The 20,768-nt window shown below is 34.7% G+C and overlaps 1 protein-coding gene across 5 annotated transcripts in view; it reads right to left on the bottom strand.

Moving 5' to 3' along the window:
• Ect2 (epithelial cell transforming 2) overlaps positions 1–20,168 on the bottom strand; it is a 58,302-nt gene extending 38,134 nt beyond the window's left edge. Inside the window, exons 1-13 of one of the 5 annotated variants that reach the window (XM_005383013.2) lie at positions 20,031–20,168; positions 15,152–15,304; positions 14,447–14,526; positions 14,247–14,339; positions 12,124–12,306; positions 11,717–11,806; positions 10,543–10,650; positions 9,061–9,134; positions 8,168–8,298; positions 7,909–8,024; positions 7,747–7,809; positions 6,124–6,346; positions 2,355–2,491 (exon numbers count right to left, since the gene is read on the bottom strand). In XM_005383013.2, coding sequence (XP_005383070.1) covers positions 2,355–2,491; positions 6,124–6,346; positions 7,747–7,809; positions 7,909–8,024; positions 8,168–8,298; positions 9,061–9,134; positions 10,543–10,650; positions 11,717–11,806; positions 12,124–12,306; positions 14,247–14,339; positions 14,447–14,526; positions 15,152–15,281 — 1,428 coding nt within the window. In that variant the 5' untranslated portion in view covers positions 15,282–15,304; positions 20,031–20,168. Of the gene's footprint in view, positions 1–2,354; positions 2,492–6,123; positions 6,347–7,746; positions 7,810–7,908; positions 8,025–8,167; positions 8,299–9,060; positions 9,135–10,542; positions 10,651–11,716; positions 11,807–12,123; positions 12,307–14,246; positions 14,354–14,446; positions 14,529–15,151; positions 15,305–20,030 lie in introns of those variants that run through there. The other 4 variants (XM_013513629.1, XM_005383014.2, XM_013513630.1 and 1 more) reach the window with 4 other exon arrangements.
• Between the last annotated feature and the right edge of the window lie 600 nt (positions 20,169–20,768).

The following is a 20,768-nucleotide window of genomic DNA, read 5'->3' as shown; positions in this document are numbered from 1 at the left end:
AATTGGATTTAAAAGTAAAATTTTAAAAGTAAATTGACTACTAAAAATAGAAATAATGTATTACTGGGCTCAACATAGAAGTGTGATAAAAAATACAAAATATTAAAAAATTTTAAAATTTATTACAGTAAAAGACATACTACCATTAATTCCCCCTCAACAAATTCCCCCTCATTTCAAACACACTTATCCCACCATTCTCGCCACATTTTGAAGCACTCTGGAAGTCCTCCTTCATGTCTTTAGTTGCACTGGTTACCATGGCTGCTTCAATGCCCTCACATTTGAAAATCTTTACCTTTCATGGTCATTTTGACATTGGGGAGGAGTCAGATCCAGTGAATAAGGTGGGTGAGGACACACTAATGTTTTTACGAACTGGTCATCCCACTGGATGGCACTTGGCAGCAGCATCCACGGTATTGGCTTTTTGCATACTTCATAAAGACACTCACAAGTAAGGACTTCCACAATTGCTTCAGAGTAGCAAGAATGATGGGATAGACATTCAAAGCAAAAGAGTACTTTGAGGGGAGATTGATTGCAATTTGTCTTTTACTATTAAATGCAGTTTAAAAAATTTAAACAGTCACTGTATTTGTTGGGCACCCCTTGTACACAGAAGTAAAATGAATTATCAACAATAAAACAAAGAACAGGAAGGCTTGAACAGAAGTTTTAAAAAATACTATAAGGAGTAAGGAACTTCATGAAGAACTGTTACTATAAGCTAGGCATCCACATACACTGGGGATGAAACCCAGGGCCTCAGCATGTTAAGTATGAGTTCTGCCACTGAGCAAACAATTCTTTATTTTTCATGTTATTTTTTTTCCTGACGATATGTAAAACTTCTTCATTCCCTAAAACAAATTTATCCTTTGCACAGATGTCAAAATAATATCCTATTATTGTACCTTTCAGAACTTTGAATTTCAGTTTATTCCTTAATACCTTCTTTAATCTCTTCCTATATGGATTCATTATAATTGTTATTCTTCAGAAATAACTTCACAGACAAGTTTAATATTGGTAAGCAATGAGATCACATTTACAACCACTGAAAATTTCTTGTCACATGATTACTGAAAAAAAATTACTGACAATACTGTTAAGCTTCACTGATATTGTTTAGATGATCTTTTTTCAAATGCATACAGTATTAAAGCAATGGCTTTAAAAGACACACTTTCAGAAAAACTTTCTACCACTTCCAAATATACATGCAGTATCCTGGCAATGGGAAAGCTGTCAGGATCAAAATGGGGTGACTTGTGTCAATCCTAACCAAAGAAGAGTGAAGAAAACCAAGATGTTATATACAGGAAAGGTTCTTAAACAAAACTACGTAATAGTAACTAACATAAAGACTGTCAAAACCACAAATTAGAGGTCACAACTTAAAAAAAATTCTTCTACAAGGACATCTGCCTAGCAACTGCCTGTTCAACATCATACTGACACTATTCATAAAAACGAAAGCCAAGGATTCTTTCAAACCATCTGATATAAACCTCATATTTGTCTTTAAAAGCCTTCCCTTGCTGCAACTTCTTTCAACATATCTACAGTATGCTATAGCACATATATTCTTTGGTTTTTTTGTTTGTTTGTTTTTCTTCTGGTACCAGGAATCAAACTCACAACCTTGTGCTTCCAAGGCAGGCGCTTTGCCACTGAGCTAAATCCCCAGCCCCTAGCACATATATTCTTATTGCAGGGCTTTGCTAGTCCCAAATAAATATTATTCTTTGGAGAATCTGTTTTAGGTTGACAAGGAACCTGCGAAATTCTGAATCAAACTTGATTTTAAGATCACTTTGTGTGTGTGTGTGTGTGTGTGTGTGTGTGTGTGTGTGTGTGGTGCTAGGGATTGAATCCAGGGCCTTACACATGCCAGGCAAGTACTCTACCACTGAGTTACAATACCAGTCCTTTTTATTTATTTTTTTACTTTGAGACAGACCCTTGCTAACTTCCCCAGATTGGCCTCCAATTTGGGATTCTCCTGCCTCAGCCTCCCAAGTCACGAAAATTATAGAAATGCATCAATCTGCATGGCCTAAGATCACCTACTGACAATCTTTTGTCTATAAGTCATTAATAAAAATGGTGCCATTTCTAGATAAATTAACAGGTACTACTATAGTTGACATTCCCTTAACAGCAATTTTTATCACACATTTTTCATTTTTAACACCTATGCTCAAATTATATCCATATATAATTTTGCTAGAAATAGTATCTTCAAAAGAAAACCCACAAAGGTATAAAAATAGGAACAAAAATGGAAAAAAAAATCTTTCGGATTACTTATACTAAAAAAATCACTTTACAACCAAATTTATACTTACTTGAATAATTGTTGCCAATATATTTACATAATTACTTTCAGTCTGATAAAGCTCTTTTGCAACTTGCCACCTGGCCGACTGCTTTGAAGGAACTGGGGTAGAATTTTTAGAAGACTTACTACAAGACTTTGGCGTTTCTGAAAGGTAAAAAGGAAGATTTAATGGAAGCCAGATCTAAATACCAAAGCACACAAATCTTCATTGAAGTAAAATTTCCACACAGACCAGAAAAAAAATATCATTGGCGCCAAATTGATAAGACATTTTACTAATAAAGAACCTATATGCTGCAAACATGTCAAGGTCATTCAATGCAAAGAAAAACAAGCAACTGTTCCCAATTACAGAAAACTAGAAAGAGAATAATGCCTGATACTGGATTGAATCCCAGGCCAAAAACAATCTTTTCTCTTACGAAAAAAGACATTAAACCATCAATGGAACAACTAAAAAAAATTTGAAATCAATAGTTTATATGTCTGCAACATACTCTCAAACAGTACAGATATTTAAAACTGTGTGTGTGTAGAAAAAGAGACTCTGACTGAATTAATTCTACAGTAAACATGGTAGAATACTCCCACCTGGAGAATCTGTACAGAAGGCATAAGGATCTTTATAAAGCTAAATAAAATAAAAGAGAAGTGACACATCATGCTAAGAAAAAAGCACAAAAAGGTTGTTACAGTTACACAGTAGAATAATGGGAAACTTTTCATATACTTAAGAAGGAAGCCCCCATCACAACCCACCGTAAAGAAAATATTAACTGAAAATTAGTTAAAAGTTACACTATATCTTAATACAATATAAAACATCCAGTCGATCCCAGAATGCAAGCACATTTTATAAGTATTTCATGAAAGAAAAAACTGATAAAAAATTTTCACAGAAATGTAAAATATATTTTTTTACTGTCAATATGGCTAGAATACTTTACTGTTATATATAGTAACTGCTAACAAGTTTTTTTTATAAGAAAAGGAATGTATAACGTAAAAGTAGAAAGTGTGACATGAAAATGATTTATATTCCCAGCATGTTGACTTTATTCAATGGTAATTTAAACATTTTTGTACAAAAACAGTCACGTGTACTACCGAATGCCAAATGCTTTTGAAAGATAGTAGACTTCAAAGAAATTTCCCACTTTTGTTATTCCAAGCTACACTCTCACCAGATGCACAAGCTCTGCCACAATAGGTCATTTCAGTGGAGGAAAAATTTAGATACACTCATCTAATTTAATTATATTGTGTCTATGGGGGAATCTACAAACTGAGGATACTATTTTTTAAAGTACCGAATATATTAGTATGATTACTGTCTATTTCCTTTAATGGTTCATATTCTTCTGTCTCCTAAACTGCATATTTAAATTTTAGTCCTCTATGATCAGTTCTTATCATGCTATGCCTTTGTCCATTACAATTACAGAACCAGTAAATTCTTAGATGTATATTATCTAATCATCTCTCCCTTCCAAGCACATTGTTCAATTTTTCCAAATATCTACAGAATACTTTTTAATGTACCCTGGCTTTCTTTAAAACTTCACTATCTTTCTCCAAAATATAATCATCCTACTTACACTAGGGCAATGTTTCCTTTAAGTCAATGCTTTACCTTCATGTTTTACTCCCTTCCTATCACTCCAGTCTATCAATACTTTCCTAGTGCTTCTTACTTTTCTTTCCAACCACTTGTCTTGACTCAGTGCCTTATTACCTCATAGCCCAGGCCAGTACCGTAGATTACCTCATGGTCTGGCTGTCTCCAAACTGCCTCCCCCAACTATTCTTCAAACTATTATAAATTCCTCACTCTACTGCTTAAAGTTTTCTAAGACTCCTTGTTGATGACAGTATACAGTTCAGTCATACTAGTCTGATTTCTAAGTTAGCAAAGTTTCAACTAGATGTTAAATTAGGCCTTTTTAATGTAACTATTCCTCTTCAATACTCCAAACGAACTGACCTATCTAAAAACTCAATCTGCTTGCAATAATCTGTATACTTACTCCTCTTCATATTCTCAAATTCACCTCAGTTCTCCGGACTAAAACGTACTTTCAATTCCTTATATTTAATGAATACCAACTCTGTACTAGGGTCTGAGAATAAAGTGGAAAATAAGAGAAGATTCTTGTTCTCTTACGGCTCACATTCTGATGAAGTAAATCAAATAAAGTATTTTAAAGAACATAATTTCTAACAGTGCTAATTACTACTTAAAATAAACAACAGGTGAGACAATTGGTAGGAAGAAGTGATAGAACAGGACCTAATCTTAAGGAAACTAGTAAGTTTTTCTTGAGGCTGAGAAAACATGCACAAAGGTCCTGAGGTACTGGTATACCAGAAATATTTGAAGAATAAGAAAGACAGTATGCCTTAAGGTGAGAGAGTATTACTAGACAGTGTGACACATGACTTTGTAGTAACACCAGCAAGGGCAGGATTACACAGGAACTTAAAAGCTACAGTAATACAAATCCATTGAGTGATTTTCAAGCAAAATTTTGACTTTAAAGTCAAAAATGAAGTTGGAGAAATCGAGAACTTTTTTACAGAAAAAAATTGATAAAGGAAGGATGATAAAGGAATAGAAGAATTGAGTAGTAGAATCAAAAGTTCAAATTTTGTTTAAAATGTTTATCAGATATGTTTCAAGAAGGTATCAAGTAGGCAGGTAGATAGGGAAGAAGACAACATTGGAAGTCATCAATATACAAATGGTATTTAAGCCAATTAAATGAGGTCATTTAGAGAGAATAAACAATGAGTCAGGAGGAACATAAAACATTTGGATTCAGAGTTGGAGAGAAACACTAGCAAAGGAGGATGAGAAGTGACATCAGAAAAGCCAAAAGGGAAAAAAAATGAGTGCATGAAAGAGAAGCTGTTCATAAACTGAATGCTACAGACTGCATTAAAAACTATCTCAACAGCAATTTTACATAGTAGGGCCTGCAGCTTAATTGAAATGATTGGAAAGGATAATGATAAACAGAAAATGACTTAGTGAATCAAGGTAATTCTTTGAAGTATTACTGATGTGAAAAGGAAGAGAAAACTGAGCCAATAACTAGAGACAGGAGGGCCAAGAAGACTTGGGTATTTTTATTTCATAACTCTAGAAAATATATTTGTCTGTAGACTAGAAAGAAAAATACTGACGATCATGAAAGAAGAGTTAATTGTAGGAATATTCCTATGTTAATTCAACAAAAAGTAAACTCATCCTCTTAACTTTTGGTACAATTTTCTCCATAGTTACATCAAAAACAAAACAAAACAAAACAAAACAAAAAACTCCTACAATTTTGTTTAGCTAGTTTTAAAAATTTGCTTTTGAGGCTAAAGATGTAGCTCAGTGTTCAAGCATTTGCTCTCAGCATGTATAAGGACCATCGGTTCAATCTCTAGCACCAAGCAAGGACGAAACAAAAGGATTCCTTTTCTGTAACTCTCTAGCTATAAGCCTAGGCAAATTATTTAACTTCTTTGTATCTCAGTTTTGTCACTTACAAAATGGGACAATGAAAGTTACTACAATACACAAAGTACATTAAAGCACTTAGCATGTACATGAACAATCAAATAGAAGCATTATTAGGCTTAACCTTTTCATGTATCTGTTCTCTACAAGAAGAAAGGTAGTTAAAGGCAAAGCCCTTCAAATTCACTATAGTAGGGATTTATCTATATTCTAAAAATTATTCCACTCTACTAAATTTTAAAGATCAATTTTTAAAAATGTAAATTACCTCCATAGTTGATACTAGACTCTGGTGTATTGGAGATATCAAGGAGTGATCCTATAGAAAGAGAATGTTCGGCCGATGGACGCTTACGAGGAGGAAAAGGTGACAAGTCTGTCTCCTTTGAAAGCTGAGCAAGCGTCTCTTTTAAACGACGTCTTTTGCGATTGCTGTTTGGGGTATGTAGAGAAAGCAGTGACACCGATTTCTTGAGCTCAGGAGTATTACCCTGTAATCAAAAGCACAAAAACTCAATTTTACTTCTATGGTTCATTACTGAGACAGAAACAAAACAAAATGATCGGAGCGTGATAAAAATCTGAATTTTCTACAATATTTGATAACCCTACACTCTACCAGATAAGTCAGAAGATTTGTAAAACGTAACTGTCAACAGACCATGTAACTGTCTAATCACAGGAACTCACAGTTTTTCTACATACCACTATCACCATTACATATTCATCTGTTAGCTTATTTACTGCCTAGTCCTCCATTAGGTTACAAACTCCACGAGGGTAAAGATCACTTACATTCAGTTCACTTTTCCCAAGCATTTAACACAGTGTCTGGACATAGTGCTTTCAAATATTTGCTGAATAATACTTGATTCTTAAGATCTTTCTCCCTGAACATAAAGCATACTTTTTAAACTTTACGTTAACAACTTTACATTGTGAACAAGAGTCTAAAGAAAGCACAGTATGGTTCCTATTTAGATTTTATCAAGGAGCTGGGGATTTAGCTCAGCGGCACAGCACCTGCCTGGCAAGTGCAAGGACGTGAGTTCAGTTCCCGGTACTGGAAAAAAAAAAAAATAATAATAATAATAATAAATAGATTTTATCAAGTAATAAATCCACACCTCACCTTTAATATTTTGCTTAAAATTATTACATCCCAACCTAAAGTGTATCTTTTAAAGCTTGCTATCATCTGAATATTACTCTTCACTAACATCAAGCATGAAGGCTGGATTTTCCTTGCCTATACTGTTATTAAAATAAACACTTCAATGACATCTCCTTCCTCAAAACTCTTTAACATATTGAAAACCTGATTCTGCCTATCAAATTTTATCTACCCGCCTTTCCCTTGTTTTTTTTTTTAAAGTCATACTCAACTTACTTGCTATTTTAATGTACTCTCAAGCTTTCATACCTTCTCCTCCCACCCCCTATTCTAACTTACATGTCATTACCTGGTGAACCTAGTATGTTAGCTCAACATTTATTTGCCCTTTTCAGTCCTGCTCTGAAAGAGTACATTACTCAATTACAACACACATCCTTCTATGTAGTAATGGTTTGCAACTGTATCTCTTCAGTAAGGTTTTAAGTTTCTAAAGACAGAGATGTTATTGTTCATAAAGGTATCACCACGAATTAACAAAGAATGACATATATTAAACTAAAACAACACTCACTACATTGAATTGTTTCACCTAAATCTACATGGACTAAGAATAACAGTTGATATTAAATTGTTTAATTACTCTGAAACTCCTAAATATATTATAAAAGATGACATGGGTATTGATTATACCATGTTTTCCAGATCTTCTCCACAGAAAAGTATTATTTTTATACAGTTAAGTCCACAGAACTACCTAAGTGCTAAAAAACATACCTTTTCATACAAATACATAGTCTCTCCAGCACGGGCATCCATTTGAATGCTTCCCCAGAACCACTGGATGAAAGAAAAATATTTTAATTAAGAATTTAAAGTTACCCTATCAGAGAACCTCCTAGTAACTTTTGTTTTAAATTTCTTTCTAGAATTACTTGCCTCTTGCTTGACAACATAAAGTTTCTTTGAAGGTTCAAATGGAAGTTCTTTTACTACATTCTCTTCAACTATAAGGTGAGTGCATCTTTCATCTCCAACTGGTAAATAGTTACCTCCTAAAGAGGAATGCACACAAGTATAAATAAGCCAAACTACTGATCTCAAAACCTAAATCATAAAGGAGTATATTCACTAGGAGCTGAGTAAACTGCCCTAAGGAATATAATATACATAACTTTAAACTTAAGCTAAATTTTACCTTGCATTTCAGTCATTTCTTCCATATTGGTTTTCTCTTCATCTGAAAATCCCAGGAAACTTAAAATGCAATCTTGAAATGGAGGAACTTTAAATTCATTTCTAAAATCATCAATTGCTGCACAGAAATCCCTAAAATTGAAATACATTCTTCTAAAACCAGTTTAACTTAAATTCAACTAGTGAGTATCAATTTTAAAACCTGGACTAATTCTCAAAATATTAGTATAATGTGTTTCTTGAATATATTTTACATTTGATCCTAAAATAGTCACAAAAACTTCCATTTAAAAGAAAAAACTGGGGGCTAGGGATGTAGTTCAGTGGTAGAGCATGCATGCGCTTAGCATGGAAGAGACAATGGGTTCACTATCCAGCACCATCAAAAACAACAGAAATACTCAAGTCATCCTGGGTAACTTCTGAAAAAATGTGAACACAGGCAGCCTTTATAAGAAGATGCAAATGCCTGCTGTATATTCAAAATTTCATACGTATTTTAGGACTTTCTTAGTTTCATGAAATCATGATGAAATGCCAGAGTAAGAGATAAAGGGGGTTGGAAAGTTTAGCAAAATAAGAGAATGAACTGCAAGCAGCAATTAAAATATAATCAAAAAAATATAAAAGAATCCAAATACTCAGATGTGTTAAGCTATTATCTAGTAATTTTAGAATGTTTATGACGATCAAAATTATTTCACAAAGTAAAACCCAAAGCATACCACATGTCTTTCAATTTTGTATTTTTTTAAAACTTAGGTTATAAACTACCCAGAGACTGAATTCATTTTTTTCTATGAAATGTATGAATTTAATTTTTTGGCACATGGATTTATCTTTAAACCACATGGTGAATTCACAAAATGAGCTACTGAATTCCTAAACACTTACTGTTCATTCCGCCTTTCCCATGCTTTATAAATCCAATCTGGCTTCATAATTGGAGTACCCAGACTCACAGCAATCTAAAAATAATATTATTACACTGAATTTCATCTTAAATAACCACATTCAAGGAAGTTCTACAAAAATAGATATATACCTTTTTAGCATACTTTTAAGTTACCATTCACCTGCTTTATAACAACATACAAAGAAAAAAATTAAAAGGCTGCCTCTCAATCACATAAGTTAAAATAACTTTAAAATAACTCCCATAGTGTCCAAACTTTCTGTACTTTAGTTTAAATAAATACAGTATATCTTGCTGAGCATGGTGGCACATATCAGTAATCCAAGCTACTTCGGAGGCTTAGAGAAGAGGGTCACAAATTAAAGGCAGCCTGGGTAACTTAGGGAGACCCCATCTCAAAATAAATAAAAAGAGTGAGAATACAGCTCAGCAATCCCTGTGTTCAATCCCCAGTACCACAAATAGACACACTAGATAATAGATAGATCTCTATTAAATTGATCTTTATTAAATTTCTATTTCTGTTTTCTTCATGTTTACTGCCATGTAAGCACTGACAAAGACAGCACTACAGAAGAAAATATCTAATTAAGTCACCGAAACCTTACATACGGTTTAGAAAGTTTAGGGTAATCTTACAATTACCCTAAAATTACCATTTGCTACATAAATATACAGAGAGAGTGTGAGAAAAAATGACAAATTAAAATCTTGCTAAGACAAACTACAATTTTAAACTAGGATTTCAATTCTCATAAAAGTGCTTTCTCCCGTGCTTATAATTTTGCTTACAATTTTTGTGCTTATAATTTTGACTTTATAATTGAATACTTTAAGCAATTAAATACAACTCATTTAGCATTTTTACTATTTGTAAAATTCATACAAGATTTTTATGAAGACAATAAATTTTACATCAAAAAAATGTAAAAAACATTAAGTTGCCTAATGCCATAAGTAAAATTAAATCACAGAACCAGTTTATAAAAAAAAAAACTCTTCTTATAAAAACCACTTCCAAGTAAAATATCTGCTCTCACCCTACTTGACCACTTTATTACCAATGATTAAGGTAACCTTTGCTAATATAATTCATCTGCCTACAATGTTACCCACCTACTAAACCTCAAAATCCTACTCATCTTTTAATATCCCATTCAAGTTCTATTGCCTTCTTAAAAACTAAGGGATTGGGGGCTGGGGATTTAGCTCAGCGGCAAAAGCTCCTGCCTGGCAAGCGCAAGGTCGTGAGTTCGGTTCCCGGTACCGGAGAAAAACCAAAAAAAAAAAAACTAAGGGATCACACTCCTACGATTTAAAACCTTACTAAATTTACTCAGCAAAATTTGAATTTCTGACTCTCAATAAATTGTAGGGGAAATAGATTCAGAGAAGTGCTATTATCAAAAACATCCCAAAATAATGCTATATTAAAATATATAGGAATACTCTTTACATACCCTGAATTTTTCTCCTTGTGTGCAATTTGCCACCAAATGTGTAACTTTTGAATTAAAATCTTTTCGAATAACTCCACCCATATGATGGACCAATGTCACCAATCTGACCTCAAAAGAAAAATTAAGCAACATTGACTTTATAATTGAATACTTTAAGCAATTAAACACAACTCATTTAGCATTTTTACTATTTGTAATATTCATACAAGATTTTTATGAAGACAATAAATTTTACATCAAAAAAAATGTAAAAAACATTAAGTTGCCTAATGCCATAAGTAAAATTATAGAGATGTGCTTAATACAGATCACACAAAGCTAAGTTAAACAACTAGTTTGCATACTGTATAAATATACTGTGCTTTTAAAGATACCATCCTGCCTAAATAGTTATTGTTTTTCGTTTTTTTGAGAAAGGGTTTCACTATGCAGTTCTGGCTGTCCTCGAACTCACTTTGTAGCCCAGGCTACAAACTCAGAGCAATTCTCCTGCCTCAGCACACTGAATGCTACATGTGTGCAGCACTATACCCAGCCTAAAGTCTTATTTTTAAATGCCAGGTTATATCAAGAGTCTTTCCACAAAATTACAGAAATTCATTAATTCTAATATACAAAATATTGTAAACCCCAGAAAAAAGTTTCTATGACTTCTCTAGGGCACTAATAATAATTTAAGACTAGACTCGTATAATAGAAATTTGCAATGTATACACAAAAATTTCAAAAAACCAATGTAAGTGGTACGATATTTAACAAGATAGTTAAGATCAGATAGTTACGGAATTTTTCTGTCAATTCGCAAGCCAGCAATCCTAAACAAAGCATTCATTTCTTTACAAAGCTCTTAAGAATTTGTTCACAAAATTTAAAATGTGGTATACAGTCATAGTATTGCTTCTGCCAATATTTTTTTGTGTGTGTGTTTCTGAGCATAAGACAGTGTCTCTCTATGCAGTTCAGCCTGGCCTTGAGCTCACTTTGTAGCCCAGGCTGCTCTCGAACTTGCAATGATCCTCCTACTTCAGCCTCCCGAGTGCCGGGATTGCAGGCATGCATCACCATGACTGGCCTCCAATATTTTTAAAATAAAATCATGGTACCAAAAAGAAAAAAGAGAGAATTTTAAACTTATTTTGCTAGGGGAAAAATAATTATTGAATGGAACACTTACTAGTTCTTCTTTCTTCCTGAAGCCAGTAAAGCATAAGACTAAATTCATCATACTTGTACAATACAATGGACGACATGAAAATGGCAAAGGCTGAAAGATAAAACAATTTTAAATCTGTGAGTTTTATTTTAGTAAGTTATAGAAGACATCTACCTCATGCTAACAACATTTCCCCTCTTGCCAGTCAACTATCCCAATGCGAAGATTTGTTGGCATTTTTCAATATGCAACAAAAATAGCAAAAATCTGGATTGTAAGTTTACCAATAAAAAAAACCAATAAAAAAATGTTTAGATAACCTAAACACCCTTTACAACTAGCAGACTAAACAACAACAAAATTAATATCTAAATTATTTGCCCAAAATAAACTGACATATGAATTGTCTATAGGCAAAGATATCTTACCTCTCCTTTTTGCGCACAGTTTAATACAACTGGTGGTCCAATAATTCTACAGTCACCCTTGTGTAAGTCATTAAAGACAGAATCCTGGAACTCTGTGACTATGAATACATTCTCAAATTCTGGAGAATCCAAACTTTCAAATTCTTCCATTGAGTCCATCTTTACACAGGGTACTTTAATATCCTTGGTTTTTTCATATGGTGATTAGAAATAAAAAATAATTTATATGCCATAAAAATTAATGATTCTCTAAATGAAACCTAAAAAATCCATTCCCTATCAATATTTTTAACATATTTTTATACTTGTAGAAAACTTAAATTTTAATTATAAAATAACCATTACACATGAAAAACTGTATCTTTACTTACTTACATTTTATATGTACATAACTCTATACCATAATCTTAAATTTGAGAAATCAATTATTATAGACAATTATAAATTATTATAAATTTATGACTTATTATTTAGTAGTCACCATAAATTGTCTAGTATGCAACTAAGTTCCATAAAAATAGAATGGTGAATTTTTTTAAATAAACACATTTTGATACTAGGATGTATTACGAAGACATTCACTATTTTTTATTTACACCAAGAAAATGATACCATACATAAAATTCTCCCTGCACAAATTAACTATCTTCCAAATATATACTGATATAATCATTTTAGTAGATATGAAGAAAAGAGAAAGATCTGAAGTATATAGACAGTTGCAGCCCAGCAAACACAGGATATAAAACAGCAAGTCATTTGTGACATAGTTTATACTATCATCTACAAAAAGGAATGAAAGTACTAAAGAAACTGTAATTCTATCTAGAAAGAACACAACCATTTAAAAAATTCTGAACAGGTAAATAAATTATTGGACTTAATTTGCAAGGTTGGAGTACTGAGCTGAAGCGTGAGCCCCTAACACATTTTATGTTCAATTCCTAACCAGAATGCAAGATAAAGACCTATCTGAGAATGAGGCTGTACTTGGAGACAAGGCCTTTACAGAGGTAAGTAAGGTTAAATTAGGGAATGAGGAAACTAATCTAATCTGACTGGTGTCCTTCTAAGGCATCTAGAGCAAGGGAAGTAACTCAGTGATAGAGCTCTTTACTGGCATGCTCCAGGACCTGGGTTCAATCCCTAGTACCAAAAATAAATTTTTTTAAGAAAAGGTAGAAACTTGGACACACACAAAATAAACACCAGAGATAAACATAAACAGAAAAAAAGATCATGTAAGAAGGAGGCCATCTGTCAAGCTAACAGAAGCCTCAAGGCATTCTAAATCTGTTAACACCTTTACTGTAGACTTCTAGCCTCCAGAATTTCTGTTGTTACATTAGCCAGTATGTGGTATTTGTTTTCAGTCAGTAGCAAACCTGGATTAGAGAATTAGATATGCTGAGGCCAATTTTTTAATGATCACCGATTGCTATGATTTATAATTTGAGAAATATAGCAAGTATTTAGACTAAATATACAATTAAGGAAAAAGCAGCTAAAAAATTTAAAGAAAATTATCAGATCTTTGTACATGCTATGTGATTTAATAATTAAGTCCTTGTAAATTTGGCATTATCTAAAATAAATGTTATAGTTTTAGGTTTAACAAACACCTGAATTTTAAATAAAAAACATGTAGAGTCCACCAAAAAATTGTATAACATGATTCAAGAAAAGAAAAATAGTATGGTGTTTCTTAAACAAATGGTGCTACCCTTGTATGGGGGACCCTAAAGGAGGTCATATTATACTATGCACTGCTGGCCTTTAAAGAAGAAATTGGAAATCCATGTGTAGCAATCTCAACAAACAAGGTTACCCAAGCGGCAGTTGGCTGTACTAGTAAATGTCTGGAAGCTAATGGGTACCACTTTAAGCCCCTTCTTTAATTTTAGAGGCCAAAGATAATCTCATGATATCTCAATAAATTTAGTATTAAAATATTTGTGCAAGGTTTTCTTTCCCTGAAGTGTGTACACATTTTTTGGCAAACTGTAGTTTCTTTGTCAAGCATCAGAATGCACACCTCATGCCTAATTCCAATCACCATTAAAGTGGGATAATTCAATCCAGGGAAGTGCAGCATGCCACATGCAATGAAATACTTGACCTACCATATTAATAACACTTTTTATTAATTTTTCATCCGATTTTCCAGGACAACTTTCTCTTATCTTTATAACAGGGACTTCCATTATTTTAATAGTCTGTGGAAAAGAGACTTAAGTATAAGATTAAAAAAGCTATGAAACTATTTACATACTGATGGAAGAAAAATCACTTAAGAACTTAACTGCAAACCAAAACTGCATACCTTTAAGGCTTTTATAAGTTCTTCTTGTTTTCCAGCTTCTTGAACCATTACCACTCTTGTTTCAATCTGAGGCATTTCTTCTGTCAAAATTTAAGACATTTAAATATGTTTCTTAGGTTATTAACAACATAATCACTAATTCCTAATACTCTCTTGGCTACATCTTGCCATGTCTTCTATCTTGGAGGAAATCACAGCAATCTCTAAAATTAAAATGGCATATTTCCTAATTTAGTAGAAAAATATTTGGCCATATATTACTTTAGAAAATAAGAAAGCATGTTGTAGCAGGGTATATAAACAGTAGCATTCCTCCCAACCAGAGAAAGTACTATCTTGTATAGCTCTCCTCTTTAATAGCACATACTTTAGAAAAGACACATTCATAAAATAGTAAAGGAAGAAGTGATTTACTCAGACATGACCGAATAAATTCTAACTTAAAAATTTTGCAGCTAGATTTCCCTCATATACAAAAATAGCAATAGCAATATTAAGGTGCATCATCCTTTTCAAAGTTAGAAAGTATTAATCCAAATGATAAGCAGAAAATCTACATAGTGTGAAGGGATTCTGTCATATTTATTCAATATCTACACTCTAGCTTAACAGTTGTTATTAGAGTTAAATCATAAGAAAATTGCCAGTCAGTAAGTTCAGGATTAAAATAGCAGTTCAGTGTTTTAAAGCAGATAATAGATTTACCTTCAGCATATGAAGTATATCCAATAAATAGGTTTTCCTTAGAAGTTTCAGTAACTTTAGAATCAGAAATGGAAGTGTCTGCCAAGCTAGTCCTCCCAGTAGTGGATGTTAACACACTATTGTCAGCCATCGTTTGTAGTGCTCTAAGGTTGGCTGAAATGATAAAACAAAAAAATACATGAAGCAAATATAATTTTTTTTTTTTTTTTGTCTTTTTGAGGCAAGGTCTCCCTATGCAGTTCAGGCTGGCCTTGAGCTTACTTTCTAGCCCAGGTGGGTCTCGAACTCACAATGATCCTTCTGCCTCAGCCTCCCAAGTGCTAGGATTACAGGCATGCATCACCCCACCCGATTACAAACATAATTTTAGGCAAAAGCAGCATTAGATTCTACTTTCATACAGAGTCTACAAACAATGTTATTCATTTTCCTTAATAGTTATACAAAGAAAGTCTACTTCTCTAAGCCTCAGTTTCCTCTTCTGTAAAATAAAGATATTAATACTTGGCTCACTGGTATGTAAAAATAAAAAACGTATTAAAAATATACATGGACTATTACTGGATATAAGAAACACACAAAAGGTAGTCATAAATATTATTCTACCTTCCCCCATAACTCTACCCACAACCAATTTATTTTTCTAGTGTATTCATTTATAACACCTCTACCTACCACCACCAATAATCTTAGCAGAAAACATGGGATCCATCCTTACTCTTTCCTCTACCTCTTCTTCCCTCTCCAAAATTCCTATCAACCCTATCTCAATTATCTCTGGAAACTGGTCTTTCTTCTCTATGCCAAATGTCACAATGGCCACATAGTCTACTACATTTCCAAACAACTTTATCATCAGTTTCTTCAGAAATCATTCTCTACATGGCTTTCTGGGATATGGTCCTAAACAAAAAATCTGACCATATCATTTCTAACTACTTCCAGAAGTGCTCCACCCTATATACCAAGTCCAAATTCACCATCAAGCTTACAATTTAGTTCCAACCTATCTGTTCAAACTCATCACTTCTAAACGCCAACGTTCAGTCCACATACTATCTATGCCACAGTAACAATGAATTTCCTAGCATTTCTCAAAAAGAAGTTATAATGTACTTCACAATACCTACATATAAGTGTTCAACTTCGCATCCAGTGTATCTTCCAACCTTCAACCCAGAACCTCTCATGTATAAATGAAGTGTTTCCTTATCAGTATCTCACATTAAAAACAATTCTCTTCTCAGATTTAACAATTATGCATGGGTTAGTTCCAGTATAATTCTCAGGACTATGAAAGAAAAACCATTTTATTTTTTAGACTTCCAGGCCTTAAGCTTTGAAAAGCTAGGCAAACAGGGAATAAAGAAAAGAGTAATAAGCTTTCATGAGTTCATACTGGGGTTTTTATATAAGTTATCCTGAAGAAAAATGTTAAAATATTAAATATAAAGAGGAACCCTATCTTTCTCTGGAGATACATGTCTGATATACTCTCCCTTTTCCTACTTTTTCAGGTTAATAAAATATGCAAATACTTTGGCTCCCAGTTCTTGACAAAAAAAAAAAAAAAAAATGGTTTGAAATGTCCTGTCATGGAAAACAGTATAGTATCATTAGCATCATTTCTGGATGGTGTTACTAGGTATCCTGAAATGTGCACAACAACAGACCTTCCACACAGCTGGAGGCCATACACTTTGAAGTCAACTCAACTTCCTTTTACAGCTCTCCACTTAGTAGATTAAACCCCTTTTCTTATGGGTGAAGCAGACAAGATGACAACTCAAATCCAATTGTCAGGAAAATTAAAGAGATGAGATCTTAAAAAGACAAGTACTAATTCTCAGTGGTAGATCACTTGCCTACCATGGATAAGAACTTAGTTCAATCCCCAGCACCACAAACAAAATCCTCACATAATATTCACAACATAGATACAACCATATCAATCATTGTTTTAACTTCTCCAAAGGAGTGCTCCAGTAGTTTTAAATTCTTATCTGGAATCTGTAAATTCAATCTAGCCCTCTTTTGTTATTTAAACACTTCAATCATACCCGCTGAAAAGAAAAAGTCTCCTTAAAGAATGATTTAAAAAGGGAGAAAGCAGGGTGTGGTGAACCTGGATATCCCAGCATTCTAGGAGGCAGAAGCACAGGAGCGCAAGATCTAGTCCTGCCTGGGCAACTCAGAGACTTTTTAGATCCTTTCCCAAAAAAAAAAGTAGTGCACACCTGTAATCCCAGAACCCTTAAGGCTGAGGCAAGACTCTATAGTGAGTTTAAAGCTAGCCTAAACTGCATAGCTTCTCAAAATACACAGACAGACAGATGGACAGAGGGACTGACAGACAGACAGACAGATAAAATTTTAAAAGGACTAGGGATCTAGCTTAGTGTGAAAGCCCTGGATTCAATCTCCAGTAAAGGGGAGACAGAGAGATGAATTAACCTGCCCCAAGGATTGGAGGAGGGGAAATTTTAATTTAAAAATACCACTTCATGCAGTCAGGACTGGAAGAATGTTCTACAGAAAAGTTGGGTACTATGGTTGACAACATGTAATTGTATTATCTCAAAATGGCCAGTAGGATTTGGAATGTTCCCAACACAAGAAAATGATGAATGTTTGAGGTGATACAGCAATTACCCTGATTCCACACACTGTGTTCATGTACTGAAATACAAACATCCCTCATTTAACGACCAAGTTCCTTTCCTGTAACTGAATTGGTAGGTAAATGAGGAACGGTATATAGTTCAAGTCCACAATAATGTCATGTACATTATAATATTCAGAAGAAATGGTCAAAGAAAACTCCAACTTGATAGCTTGCTTGTTATTTGCATAACTCTTACATGCAGTACTATAATGTATAACAGAACATAAAACTATAGCGCTGTACTGTACAGTAAATCAGCAATTAGTGCTGTATAAACAAGGTTGCATTGTACAAAGAAAGAAAGACACTAAGGTTCTATAAATAAGGTGTACAGAACTGGATCCTAAGTCCAAACAGTTGTTAAACAAGTAGGCTGGTAACTGAGGAATGCCTGTATCACATTAAGGCATGTATCACACTTAAGGTATGGCTCAGTAGTCCGTGCCTACCATGACAGAGGTCCTAGGTTCAATCCCCAGTACCAAAAAAAAAAAAAAAAAAGGAAAGAGAAAAGAACGTGAGAATGATCTAATTGTATCAATTAAATGTTTTTTTAATTAAAAAAATACTATTCAGTGCCAAACCAATCAGTGGACTGTTGAGTAATCACACCCATAACGCTCAGCCAACTCCAAAGTAGCCCTATGACCCTATGAGGCTTTGGGGGGACATCTAGACACAAATCATAACACAGGGATCTCATTAAAAGTAAGTATGAAGCTGATATGATTCTGTATTTTTCCGTAAGCAATACTCTCAGAGCTTGATGTGTAGTACCTTTAATCAAATTAGATACTCATTTTTTTCTTTATTTTGCATTATGTTCAACCTATAGATGAACTGTATTATTTACTTTAAATAAGCTTAGTATTTATGTAGTTTTTGCTGGGGTTTTTGTGCTTATTTTATAGATTGGGAGGTAATGACAACTAAAAGAAATTTCACTAATTTATTTTGGTAATTATTCATATTTTTCCACTAGCTTATACTTAAATTCTTGTATATACTCTGTCTTCAGCATAACAAAAGACATTGTTGAACTGGACGCTATATTTTATATTAAGATCTATATTTTCAGATATTTGTGAACATCAGTTTTTTTATTAAAGTTCAATTGCTTTCAAAAAAGAAATACTATTGCAGTTTACATTTTTCTATGCTTCCCTCTTTAAAGGCCATAAAAACAAGTGATTCAAAATTTATAGAGAAAAAAGCAAGGTCAACAGTTGCTGTAATTAACATCTAAGAGTCCCGTTACAATACCATAATCACTTGTTTTCACATTCCTGTGCTCTAGAAGTTTGTAAATAAACACAGCAGGGGCTGGGGGTGTGGCTCAGTGGCAGAGCACTAAAGGTGCCCAGTATGCCCAAAAGCTGGATTCTCATCACCAAAATATATAAAGTACACACTATAGCTATAGAGTCAGTGTTCAGAAATCCATAGTTTGTTTCTCTGCTCTGAACAGCATCAAGGAGCCTCTTACTCAATGTACTCTTGCACAGAGATTCTTTTAGACAATCACTCGTTTTAAGTTACCTTTTCTTCAACTTCTTTTTAGCAACCAAGGTCCAGAGCAAAAAACCAAAATGCAGTACCGGACATAACAGGTGGTGTTACTCACAAACACGGCTAACAATATCTATTCCTAACTTAACTATGTGGCAGACATCGCCCTAGACCTTCCCCCCGGACTTAATCTTTGCATCTAAGAGGCAAGTACGATTGCATCGTACGGATAACGAAAGCTTAAAACCGTGAGTCAAAGCGCAAGCCGATGCCGAGGCTGCGCTTCTAACCACTAAAGCATGCACATCTGTGGCCAGGGAGGGTGGGGGCGCTGGCCCAGCTTTTATATGTGAAAACTAAAAATTACACTTCCTGCAGAGGCGAAGCCAAGAGGAATCCCGGAGTGAAACCACCAAGTCCGGAGATAAGCGCCGAGCCCCGGCCGCCGGCCTCCAGCCTGCCGCGGACTCCTTCCCACCGCCTTCCCTGCGTCCCCACAGACGCTGCTCCGGAAAAGCGACCCAACCACTCGGCCAGGGCGGAAGGCGCCGGCGCCGGCAATCTCGGGCTTCGGGCGCGGTGACTGGAGCGCAGGTAGGGACGCTGGGCGCTCCTGGACCCGCAGTCCCAGGGTGAGGGTGCTGACCGCAGGCACGGGAGCCCAAGGCTGAGGACGCTCGCCCACCCCCACCACAGGGTCCTCACCGCTCTCAAAAAGTTCTGTGAGATGCTCCTCTTCAGGCGCCGACTCCTCTCAAGAACGCCGCCATTCCTTGCCCGCGGCGGCCACCTCCAATTCAAAAAGTGAGCCGCTGTCTGTAAGAGCCATGCCGATTGGCGCGTGATGTTAGCCTCCTGCTCATAGGCTGAAGTTTCCGGAGAGCAACGCCCGCTTTCCAGTAGGCGCCGATTGATTGGTTGTACGGGTGTTTCAAACAAGCCCAACGGCCGGGAAGGGAGACCTATAGAGAAGTGCCCGGATGTGGCCAGGAGGTGGCGGTGGTGGCTTTTTAGCTCCTCTGGGAGTAGCAGGTGTTTCCCAGATTACTGCTTGTTTACCTAGTAAGCATCCCATTTCCTGAAGAAGGTTTATATGGATTCTCCCCACCATCACCTCCAACTTTTTTTTTTTCCTAGAAAGCGCTACTAGGTTTTTAAAATTCTTATTATTTGTTGGATTTTTGTAAAAACATAAGCTTGGCACTTGAACAAGTTAAAAATATGCCAGGAGACTCTCCTGGCTCCGAATTGCTTCCTTGCTGCTCCCCTCCACCCTCGCCCCAGCATTCTAAATAGAATACTATATTACACTCTTAAGAAAAATACACTTCTACCAGGTGATTCCCACCTGCTTTTTGATTTAAATAAAGGAGGAAGGGGGAATCCATTGCTAAAACTCTAAATCTCAACGAGAGGAAAACTTGTACTTTGGAACGGGTCTCA

The sequence above is a fragment of the Chinchilla lanigera genome, unplaced genomic scaffold (genome assembly GCF_000276665.1).
Source record: "Chinchilla lanigera isolate Chin_1 unplaced genomic scaffold, ChiLan1.0 scaffold00019, whole genome shotgun sequence".
Lineage (NCBI taxonomy): Eukaryota > Metazoa > Chordata > Mammalia > Rodentia > Chinchillidae > Chinchilla > Chinchilla lanigera.
Note: the sequence above shows the minus strand (reverse complement) of the source record. Positions and strands in the feature narration are given on the sequence as shown.